Source organism: Gouania willdenowi, chromosome 8 (assembly GCF_900634775.1).
Source record: "Gouania willdenowi chromosome 8, fGouWil2.1, whole genome shotgun sequence".
NCBI classification, from domain to species: domain Eukaryota; kingdom Metazoa; phylum Chordata; class Actinopteri; order Blenniiformes; family Gobiesocidae; genus Gouania; species Gouania willdenowi.
The window spans coordinates 7,980,407-7,992,883 of record NC_041051.1 but is presented as its reverse complement, the minus strand read 5'-3'; the positions used below and the strand labels follow the sequence as shown (position 1 = coordinate 7,992,883).

The following is a 12,477-nucleotide window of genomic DNA, read 5'->3' as shown; positions in this document are numbered from 1 at the left end:
TAAAAAAGTGTTAAATGATGTAAAGTCTGTAATAAATGTGTCTAATAAGTCATTAGTGAATATCAGAGAACCACATGAGTGAGCATGAAAAATTATAAGAAAATAATAAAATGTTAATGTCTAACTTAAAGACAAGCAATGTGAAATAAACAGTAAATATGCAACGTGTTGACTTGTATATAAACTGTAAGTATATTAAATAAACACATGTGCTTCATATACACATTTATGTTTTTATTTAGGCTGTTTTATCATTTAGGAGTTAGGGCTGGGCGATATATCGAGATTCAAGATGTATCGAGTTTTCTATTATATATAATAGCTTATTTGGTATCAAAATACTAGTTTTAAGAGTTACTGCTTTTACTTCTCAGAACAGCTCGTAGCGGGCGCTTACTTTTTTTGTATTCTGCGTTAACCTAACTCGGGAGTTTGTTATTAATTTTAATTGAGAAAATAATTTTGGGCAGATCAAAAATAAAGTTGAACTGTAATGTAATGAACTCCAAATACAATATTGTGTAAAAGTCGAAAGTCTGCTAATGAAGTCAAATCTACGGAAGATGGCGAGGGCCAATTCATCATGTCTATAAAAACACAGCGTTGTAATGTCTTTGAGGACTTTGAAGAGATATTTTCAAAATTTTCATGCGTTCAGAAGGAAAAACCAGCCCCGTTTAGAGGAGGTGGAGCATTCTGTGGCTATTGAGGAGCTATGGAAACAGATAAGGGCCAGTTTGGATTGAGACTGTTGTCATATGGTGAATTGGCCCTCGTCAGCTTCTGTAGATTTGACCTGATCAGCAAACCTTCGACTTTTATCACAATATTGTATTTTGAGTTTATTTTTGAAATTTCCACTTTAATGTGGTCTTTTCCACTTTAATCTCTACATTATATTTCAACTTTATTCTAAAAATGTAAACTTTATTCTTGATTTGTTTCAAATAATTTTCTTCATCAAAATTGTCACTAATCCTCTTCCTCTTCCCATAAAACAAAAAATCTACTCCTTACATCCAAAGCACTTCATAACCTGGCCCCTCCGTACATATCTGACCTCCTCCACATCGCCACTCCTGCCTCCACTCTCCAGCTCTCTGTCCTACTGGTCAAACTCATCACCATGGGGCACAGAGCATTCAGACGCTCTGCTACCCAGCTCTAGAACTCTCTCAATCCGTGTATTATTCGTTCATTCGTTTTTCATTATGTAACAAAAATGAAAAACAAAAAAAAAACACTCATTATTTGATATTTGTTTCCAAAACCAATATGAAAAAAACGGAAAACGCCTTGTTTTTCAAATTCAAGCTCTTTTGCTTCGGTACAGAAAATGGAAAACTGAAAACGAACACCTTTATTTGTTTTCTCCATTACCGATTTGCCAAAGTACGTGACTCGGAAGTGAAGCTTTACACATTCGGAGATATCTTTAGCTCTGCAACACTTAGGAGTCTCTAAATCCTCCTAAATGTCCGTGAGGAGGTTCTGTGCCCAACACCAGCTAAAGCAAAAAGGACACGTTTTGGATGCACAGCTGGAAGCAGCGATCTTGTCATGCCGAACTGTCGTTAGCATAGCCGTTAGCGTCGGATGAGAGTACACTTCCGGGTCACGTACTCTGGAAAATCGGTAATGGAGAAAATTAATAAAGATGTTTGTTTTCCGTTTTTCGTTTTCTGTACCGAAGTAAAAGAGCTTAGATTTGAAAAACAAGGCGTTTTTTGTTTTTTCATTTTGGTTTTGTAAACAAATATCAAATAATGAGTGTTTTTTTTGTTTTTCATGATTTTGTTACATAATGAAAAACGAATCAACGAATGATACACGGATTTCTCTCTCCCCTCTGACCTCCGTACCATAGACTCTCTGCCACTCTTCAAATCAAAACTTATAACTAACCTTTTCTTGGTGTCCTACACCACCTAGTAACGCACTCACCATGTCAATGCCTTACTCTGTAGGGATGTCCCGATACAACTTTTTCACTTCCGATATGATACCGAGATTGCAGCCTTGCGTATTGGCCGATACCGATAGTGTTCCGATATCAGCATAAATCATACATATTTTTATTACGTATTTTGTAGTGTGGGATGTTAGAAAAGGCTTGATGAAGTGATGTTAGTCAAACAGAGAACAATAGTCAGCAACAGTAGGTTACTTTGTTGGAGTGTGAACCACAGTCACCTATGGATAGAAGTGCTGGAGTGGAAATTTTTTTTTTATCAGAGAGCTTATATCAGTGATTTTAGATGCAGTCCGATAAAATCAGTTATTCGTTTTCTGTCTCATATCGGACCGATATCCGATAGGGACACCTCTAGTGCTCTGTTTTATTCGGTTACTCCTGTTTCATTGCTTTTATGACTCCATTGTATTGTGTCCTTGTGTGTTTTGAAAGGCGCTTTTAAATCAAATGTATTTATACTTATGTATTTATTGTTCATGCTAATGACAGCATAATATCAGTCTTGTGTATAAAACTTCAAGTAAATTGTTACCAAAAATATCAATATAATGAAAAACAAAAGTATGCGCATCCATTGAATTTGGAGATGTTTCGTGTTATTTTGCTGCTTTCTGAAACACAACATGTATTTCTGTTTGTTTCATCACTCAGGTGGTGCAACGCATCAAAGCGCTGGAGAATGAGACCCGATTGCTGGTGGTTGACAACGAGACGTACGAGGCCCTGCGTAGTTTACGCCTCACAGCAACAGAGGAAATGGCCGTCCTCGGCACAGAGCTGTCTTCATCTTCCTCCCCCGCAGCTTCTTCCTCCAAGCTGCCGTCGTCGACCCCGACGTCGCCCATCAAGAAGCGTGAGAACGGCTCGGTGCAGAAACCCAGCAGAAGGTCTCTGTCAAAGGCTGCTAAGAAGGTCAGTGTTTACCGCTCTAAAAGTCATGTGAGCTACACTGTGCTATTGTGACTAAAACTAAAGTTAAAAATGTGTTTATTTTAGACCAAAAACACAATTGGCCTATCAGGGTTGAGGTCAATTACATTTTTCAATTAGAATTACTTCTTCAATTATCAATGTTCATGTTGCAACTCAATTATGATTACAGTGACCAGTATTTTTTTCCAATTACAATTAAAATGACAAGCAATATTTTTCCCCTGAAAGTCAAATACAATTGCATTCTCAATTACTAAAGTTCAAATTCAATTAATCACAATTACTGAGCCTTTAATAAACTAGAAAAGCACTCGGAGAGAGCAGACCTCCGCCAAGCAGATCATTTCCACCCTATGTTGTAGACCTACATTGATTTTATATACACTAAAATAATGATGTTATTAATTGTCAAATAGTTATTAGTATATTGCAATCTTGTTACAAATCATGCTCCATGAGGGCCAGTTAGATTTTTGTTCTTTTTCTAATAGACCTTTTGACTGTTTGTAAACATTATGACATATTTTGTTGGGCGGGGCTTAGCCTGGAGCCAATAAACCACACTTGTCTTTGTTTATTCTGAGCCCAACGTTATTCGTCCTGTTCTGGCACCCAAACACGCAACAAGACGACATTCTAAAGCTGTAACATTACTAGCCCCCAGTCTTAGCCAGCAGTGTTTCCTGTTTTTGTGGGTCATTAAGGGGTCTATTGGAACACTGATGACATCAGCGAAACGTGTTCTGAGAGAACCTATGACATCAACAAGATGGGAAAATGAATGGATATATATATATATATATATTTTTTTTTTCTTTTGGTAGCAGCCAGAACATCACCAACATTTAATCACCTGTTCTTTGGCCCATTTATCGATTTTCCTGAAAATGTCATCCAAATTCATTCATAGCTTTTCAAATTATCCTGCTAACAGACAGAGTGACAAGAGACATTCAGAGATCAGATTAGAAATAAATTAGATGATAAATATTTGTTTTAGTGCATTTTACAGCTTATTTAGGACCCGTTGTCATAAGAGATGCTAACAGAAAGCTAACACAAAAGGAAGGTTAACTTTTATTTATTATTATTAAAGGCTATGTATTTGTGATTAACGTAATTGTAATTGACTTTAAGAGGATAAAAAATAATTGTGATTGGAAAAGATGCAGGTCACTGTAATTGTGATTTAATTGTAATTTAACATGGGTAATTTAAAATGTAGTTGTAACTGAAAAATGTAATTGACCCCAACCCTGATTACAATTCTATTATGATTACAACAGCAACATATTCTGTTCATTACAATTACATCATAATTGTAATTAATTATCAATTACACAATTACATTTATAATTGACCCCAGCCTTGAGGCCCATCATAATTTAGACTTGATCAATAAATATCTGCACTTACAATAACTTTGATTGGATTCATTATGTAGATTTTTAGTGTAAACTTGCCTTTTATTCCAATATTTACATATTTTTGTGTTCTAAAGCCTGAAAATACCAGCTCTGTCAGTCACTCAGCAAAGCCTAACTGGAAATGTCCGTCTCGCAAGAAGAGAATTTGAAATATTGAATGTGTTAGTGAACAGATGGCTAGAGAGTCACATCTTTGAACAGAATCTTATCAGCTCGGACCAGTTTCAACCCCAGACTGGTCTCCATGCTTCGCCAGTTATGGATTTCTATTTAGATGCTGTGTAAGCTCTGCAGCCTTGCGTGTGTGTGTGTGTGTGTGTGTGTGTGTGTGAATAACAGAGTCATCTGAAAGCATTCCAGATGTAGTTTAGCAGGTCAAAGAGGACATGAGGGGGTTAGAGGGCGGGACCTTTGGTGAAGTGATAAATTTGGTCGTGGACATTGTGGTGACTTCTCAGAACAGGAAATCCAAAGGAATCATGAAGTGGTGAATGCAAACAGATGACATTAATACGGTTTTAATGCCTTTAGGTTTAAGAAGCCTCACATGTTTAAACTTCCTTCTGTCGGCAGGTTTTCTATCAACACTAAAGGCGTTTGTTTTTCCTGAAATGCAAAGATCAGATCTGGTTTAGTGACGTCTATGTCAGAGAGAGACCAGTCGACTCCTACTCTGTTCACACAACATGTGTTTCCACTTACGTCTGCCAATATGTGAGCAGCACTCAGCCTCCATTTCTCCAACCAGCCATGTTGCTGTGTGTGTGTGTGTGTGTGTGTGTGTGTTCAGGAAATTCTTCAATCTCTCTTTCTCTCTTTGTCTGAATAACTCCAGGTTAAATAAAGCGCAGCAGGAAGAGCATCACCAAACTGTTTTAAAACAGATTACTTTATGAATGGTTTGATGTAACAGTCGTGACAATGAACAACAAAAAAGCCAAACAACTAGTCTTTGTCTGTTAGGCTGCCAAGCAAAGATATAGTGACCTTGTCTGTCAGGTAATCAGATTACTGCTATGGCAGATTGTTTTTAGAGTTGGAGTTCAGAACAAACCAGACCAACTGCTTTTCACAAATAAAATGCAAGTGAGGATGTAGAAGCTGAAACCCTCAGTCAGAATAACCCCTAAGAGTCAGAATAACCCCTCAGAGTCAGTGTTCCGATAGGTAGGAATGTGTAGTTTAATCCAGATTAATTAATAACCTTTAAACTTAAAAAGACTCCAGGAGTGAACATAACTGTGTGAATGGTTTGATGTAGTAGTCGCGTGAAAGAGCCAAACAATAGTCTTTGTTTGTTTGGCTGCCAGGCAAAGATGAAGTGACCTTGTCTGTCAGGTAATCAGATTACTGCTGTGGCAGATTGTTTTCATAGTTGGAGTTCAGAACAAACCAGACTAACTGCATTTCCCAAAGAAAATGTAAATGAGGATGAATAAGATGAAACCCTCAGAGTCAGAGTACCCTCGGAATCAGTATGATGTCACTGCTCCGATAGGTTGAAATGGGTAATTGTTCATTTATTTGTATGATTTAATAAATGACCGTTATTCTGCATTCACACCAGAAGCTTTTTGGGCGTCAAAATCACGCCTAACGCCCCTTGTTGGATGCTTGTGCTCATTGAATCAGACACTTGTCACCGAGGGTCGAAGACGCTTTGTGACAAGGTCCTACAGTCCTGTCAAGAAATACGTCACTACGTCACTGTTGGAGAAAGCACCTGATTGGTCGACGCGCCACGATTTCATCCAAAAGTTCAACAATCCCAACTCTAGCGTTGGCTGCGTTGGAGGCACGGGATGCTCATCAAACGCTTGAAATCTCCAAATGTACACAAAGCTTCAAAATGCGCCGCACAGGAGTTGCTGCGGGACCACTCGACACTCCTAGAAGCGCGTCCACTATATATTGTGTATGAAAACCTGACGCTTTTGACGCATTTGGTGTGAACGTGCCATTAAACTTATGAAGAAGCCGAACATAACGTAACTGACATGAGTATTTTGTACTCTGGGTTACCCTGGTCGGTACAATCGGACTAAGTGTGGTGAACCACCAAACATCCACAGAATAACAATGATAAAGTACATGGAAAACAAGCACTTATTACTAGTAAGTTTGAATGTGCTTTGCTTTTTGTATGTTAAACCACTTTAATGTACGAATATTGTGATTGAATAATCCAAGCAGGCAGATGGATACTGACAGCAGTCTAGTCCCATTAGCATCCTCCACACCCCCTGGTTTATACTACTGGAAGGTTTAATTTGACTCCATTACTCCTTATTTCTGGTCGTGGAGTGACACGGTCATGCATGCTTAGATGTCCTGTCACTCTGATATAGAGATTAATCTTGTAAAATATCCATCCTGCTGAGTTTTATTGAATGAGGAAGTTATTTAAAACAAGCAGGACAGTGGCTATCCAGGACCAGTAACGTACCTGTACTACAACGGTATATAAACTAAGATGTGTTTAATGTATTACTAATAAACAAAATGTGAGGGAAAGTTGTTGATTGCACTGCAGTGTTTACATTCGATCCCATCTGAGTCAGGTTTTTGTAGTGCGTTTCTTCACATTCCCTTTAATATTGTTTTGTTTATGACTATGAATGTGTGTTGTAGCTCTCAGTCCTTGTGCATTAACACATGTGCTGGACTGGCTTCTAATTCATGCTCATTTGCTATATGAACTCTTGTTTGTTTCGTTTTTTTTTTTTTTTTTAACAAAATGTTTGGAAATACTAAAAACTTTTCTTTTCACACGAAAGAAAAAAACAAAAAAAATCCGTTTCAAACTGATTAAACAGTGAGATTATTTTCTTCTTCTTGACGTTAACGTTCCAGATTCGTAAGGGCTGCACAAGTTATTCTGGACATTCATCTTTGTTAGAGTCAAATATTGAAATCCATGTATTTTGTTTCTTGTAAAACTGTTCCAGGCAAATTAATCATTTAAATTTTTTTAAATCCGATCTGAACATTTTAGGGTTGAGTCATTATGAGATGTAATGAGACTATTATGAAGATGTTTAACTGTAACTGAAGTTTTCCTAAAAGTCAGAAAAGTTTTGTCAGTTTGAATGAAAGGGCGACTGAGAAGAAATACTGAGGAACAAACTTCAAGGAAAGAGATGAATTAGCACAGAGAGCAGAGACAGCTGCTGTCGCCTTAATCATTTTGTTGTAGAGATGTTTCAGGAAGTCGGGGGCCTCAGCACGCAGCAGGAAGGGAAAAGCTGAAGTTTCTGCTTCGGATTAAAGCACCAATAATGTGTTTTTTTAAAAAAAAAAAAAAATTGTGTTCTGTCCTGTCACATGACGTAAACACTCGAAAAGATGGAAAATCACACAGAAGTCACTGATAAATACACATGTTTTTTAGTGTTTGGGAAGAAATAAAGTCCATCAGCTAGTTTGTGGTCAGTTTAAATCCTTCAAGAAGTAAATTTAAAAAAGAATCTAAACATTTCTTTGACTTGAGACTTTCCATGTGAATTGTGATTCGTGTATGCTTGCGTGGCGTGCTCATATTTCTTCTGGTTAACCATAGCTAAACAAAGATTAAAAAAAATATGAAAACAAACAGATGTGTAACAGCTGAGTGGCTCCACCAACACAGTGTATGTCACATCCTGTTTACAAACTGAACGATGAAAATCAAGGAGGGAGATGGAGGACATAGTAACAGGAATAACAGTGATGAAAATCTCTACTGTCTTCCAGAATAGTGTTTTCGTTGGTTTAGTTATTTACCAGGGATTTAAAACTTAAGATTAGCCACAGGTGCAGGAACGTTGATGATCTGTAGATGTTGCAGGAGGTGAAGTAGGAAGGTGCTGAGTCATTGCACAATGTGATTTATTTTAGGTTAACAAATTGTTATATTTTGATTTTATTTGTCATTAATCATTAATAGCCTCTGTAAAAAAAAAATAGCTATTTCAATAGGTTTTTTTAAAAAGCTATAGGGAGCCATTGCAAAAGAGTCAAAGAGCCACATGAGGCCCCAGAGCCACAGGTTGCAAACCCCTGCTCTGGGAGAACCACAGCTGAACATCTGGCCTGGTATCGTAGTCCATTAGTTCTGGCCTCTTCATGCTGATTCTGATGAGCGTGTACGATCTATCGCTGAGCTCGGCACGTTGCCCTCAATGTGAGCGAGCTCTCAGTGAAGGGCTCGTTACGCCTGGCTCCGTTCGCATACCGCGCGCACTCCAAAGGAGCACATTGGTGTTTATACTCGACTCATTCGTTGTTGCATTACCCACAGCCAAGTTGCATGAGCGTGCACCGTCTCCTCACCCACAGCGCAGAGCGAGAGAGAGAGAGACGTGCACTCTGTGGGACATGACAGAGCGCTCAGCCGCTCCGTCCAAAACAAGGCCACCCATACGCACTCGCACGGATCCGACCAGATAAAATTTTCACTTGCACACACTGAAAAAAATTATCGCATTTGCAACCATTTTGGTCGCAGTCTCAAGCCCTGCGTCTACAGAAGTTTGTGCCCAGAACAGCAGTACAAAATGTATCACACAATCTGTTCACGGCTGTTTGGTTGTGAGAGCTTCATCAACCATTAGCATTCAAGACTTAAAATGTATGTTTATTTTTATACAAATCCTGCCCTATATACTGTATGCTCCTTTAAATACTGCAGCACATTTGTAAAAGTTTATGGAACTGTTTACATGTAAAAGCATGAATGCGATCCTGCTCGGTAGCAGAGTTTATTAGATATTCAGTGGAAGGAAAACCATAAACGTGGCAGAAATAACGTGGGCTTTTTAAAATGTTTTATTTAGTTTATTTGTTTTAATAATCAGTTTGATCTGTTCTGAATGTGTGTCTGCTTATGGTTAAATGACAGCTGAGTTAAGACTTATTTAATACTTTATTTTGAGTCTTTCTTTCAGATATCAGTGAGATCTGATCATAGCACGTGCTCACGTCAGAATTGATAAATTCCGTAGCTTGTGTGAATATGGTCGTACGCTGAGATTTGAACCTATGAACGGTTGATAAATGAGGGCCATGGAGCAGAAACAGGTTAAAGGGTCTCTTTATTCACTCATGTCGGTCCAATAAATCCTCTGATTTGTGGGTTCGTGAGCAGTGCATGTGGTTGTATTTTCCAGGGAATCCGACACTGCTTGTATTTCTCTTGTGTTTTATGGTCACTCATCCACCGGGTTTTGTTTTGGTTGCATTCCTCCAATGTTTACTTCTCCACAGCAGAGAGTTAGTCTGGTTTTTATGCTAGTTTCTAAAATCTTTCCACAACATTTTACTTTTATCCATATTTTATTGACTTTAGTTAAGCTGGGAATGACCCACCTGCTCCAGTTTTTAATCTTCGTCCACATCCCACATCTGTGTCAATTCCTTTTTATCTAGTCATGGATGCTGACATGAGCTTTAAAGCTGCAGAGACTGTTTGATCCTGAACTGAGTATATTTGTTATGCTTTGGTAGAGTTAAATGTACTCTTTCTTTGTTGACTTTAAACTTTCATGCAAGTGACGGTTTTTAAACTGCGGGACATTTTTCTGGCTGTAACAAGTTAGCAACACATGGGAAACTGACAGCTGTGGCAAAGTTTGAGTTGTTTTATGTAAAACTCATGTAGTTCTCTGGAGTATAATCCATTTTCTAGATTAAATGTGTTTTTTAAGTTGTCTGAACTTGGTGTTCTGAGGCTTCACACCCGAGATCTAGACTGTGGGAATAAATGTTTACCTTCATGTAAGACTAAAAGGAAAAACCCAACTCCGTCCATCCAGGACGGTTTCAGGAACACAGCCTATTGATGCAAAAACAGATTAATTAGATAATATTCCTGTTTCACCCCACTGCCTAAAAACCATTGATATGGACTTGATGTTTTTCTGGACTTTTTTGCAGTTGCCAAGCAGCAATTTGCCTGAGAATTGTTAATTTTTCACTAACCTTAAAGTATTTCCACAGCAGACATTGTTCTTTTACAGTCAAACTGCCTCATGGATTCAAATCTAATTGGTTAAGGCGATACAATTACATGAGTATTTGTGTTTTCTGTTTTTGTTTTGTGTGTTTTTGGTGTCATTTTGCGTATTTCTTGGTAGATTTTATATCTTGGTTGTTTTTGGTGATTTTAGTAATTGTGTTTTTTGGAGTAATTTCTTGTGTATTTTTGCTGTCACTTTGTGTATTTACACACGTGGCCTCAGCTTCCCATGTCTGTGCTACATGAATACCATAGTAAAATTGGTTAAGTCTAAATATATATATATATATATATATATATATATACATACATTTATAACTACACACCTCAGTGTATTGTTCAACTACCGATTCCAGTAAAGGTGCATTCTATCCTTTTTTCCTCGGTAGCTTCACGAATCCCACATTGACTCTTAATGAAGTCAAAGAGTTTGTCACATTTTTAATATTAACTTCTTTAGATGAGAAGAGTACAAACATTCAACACACAGGATATTTATTTCTTTAATTGAAGGCATTTTATTATTTTCATGAAGCAAAAGAAAAAATACTTCTATTTTGTGCAAAAAGAAAAACATGCATTGACGTCGCAAAAAGATTGCACTTAGTTGTTTTTTTTTAACCTTCCCACGTTACACACATAACTAGTTAAGATATCTTCATTTCACTTTCCTTAGTTTCTCTGCAGCAGCTAACAAAAGAAGTCAATGATGACTTAACTGTTGGTTTGACAGGAATGGACTGTTTACTTAATTTAGATAAGTTATGTGGTTTGGAAATTGTAAAACAGATGGAGTTCTTCATTTCGAACATTTCGCGGTGTCTTAATAGATCACAAGGCAATCACACAAAATGTTTTTGTACCAAGATCTCAAGAAGCATTGGAACAGTGAACAAAACCAGATAAATACTGAAGCAAAAAACACTGGGTTCAGTGATAGATATAGTTGTGTTTCATCTGCGTAGCTCTGATAATCAACCTTACAGTTCTGTAAAATTTGTCCTAAAGGAAGCATCTGAGCCCTGAGCCCTGAGGAATCCCACAGGACATTGGTAATCTGTCAGATTCAAAGTTTCCAATGCCTACAAAATAACGTCGGTCCTCCAAGTATGACTTAAACTATTGCATTACTTTTCCATTTAGTCCAACCCATGTTTGCAACACAATTGTATGATCTACAGTGTCAAATGCAGCACTTAGATCCAATAGAATGAGAACAGATAATTTTTCTGAATCAGTGTTCAACCTTATGTCATTGATCACTTTGATAAGAGCAGTTTCTGTGCTGTGATGAGAACGAAAACCTGACTGAATGGAAGGTTGCTGATTGGTGCCACTATAGAAGCATCCAGTGTTCTCTTTTTTTTAACAGAGGTTTCACAGCAGCTTTGACTGCCTGATTGGAATGAGCAGTTAATTATCTGACACAAATCAGTGACAATTGACTTTACAACAATTTTAATAAAGTTTGAAGGTATTGTGTCAAGGCAGCACATCGATGGATTCAGCTGCTGAACAGGTTCCTCTATTGTTTTTGGGTTCACTGTAATAAACTCTAACATTGTAGTTGACTCATCCCTCAGAAGGTTCAAGCTTTTCAATTACAGAAAACAACATGCAAGAGTTGTTGACATTTTTAGCAACAATTTCAGAAAAATATTGCTGGCTCGCTTTGAACAAGCCATCATTGAAGTTCTGTAGACTTATTTTGTATCGCTCTAGATGAATTTGGAGTTTTGTTGATCTCCATTTATGCTCAGCTCTTCTACAGTCAGATTTCAAATTCTGCATTATCTCAGTCCTCCTCCAAGGTGTTTTCTGTGTGATTGGTTTTCTCTTCGTTTTGATTGGAGCCACCACATCTATGACATTACAGACTTTTGTATTGAACTCATCCAAAAGATCATCAACTGTCTCAGCACTTAATGTTGGTGTCATTGCTATGGCTTCCATAAACTCTGCACGTGTTGTCATTTATCTACCTTTTCTTTAAACACACAGAAGTAGGGGGGACAGATGTTACAGTCTCTAACACAGACACAGAAATGATCAGATAGAGCTAAGTCTGTTACATCAACAGCAGAGATATCAACACCTTTAGAGATAACCAGATCCCAAGTGTGACCTTGAGTGTGTGTCGGACCAGT

General features: G+C 37.7%; 1 protein-coding gene across 1 annotated transcript in view; it reads left to right on the top strand.

The window, feature by feature from the left end:
- Window positions 1–12,477, top strand: part of LOC114468638 (Na(+)/H(+) exchange regulatory cofactor NHE-RF2) — an 84,634-nt gene that overhangs the window by 1,806 nt on the left and 70,351 nt on the right. The window contains exon 2 of the mRNA XM_028455655.1: window positions 2,627–2,887. Coding sequence (XP_028311456.1) covers window positions 2,627–2,887 — 261 coding nt within the window. The remainder of the gene's footprint in view (window positions 1–2,626; window positions 2,888–12,477) is intronic.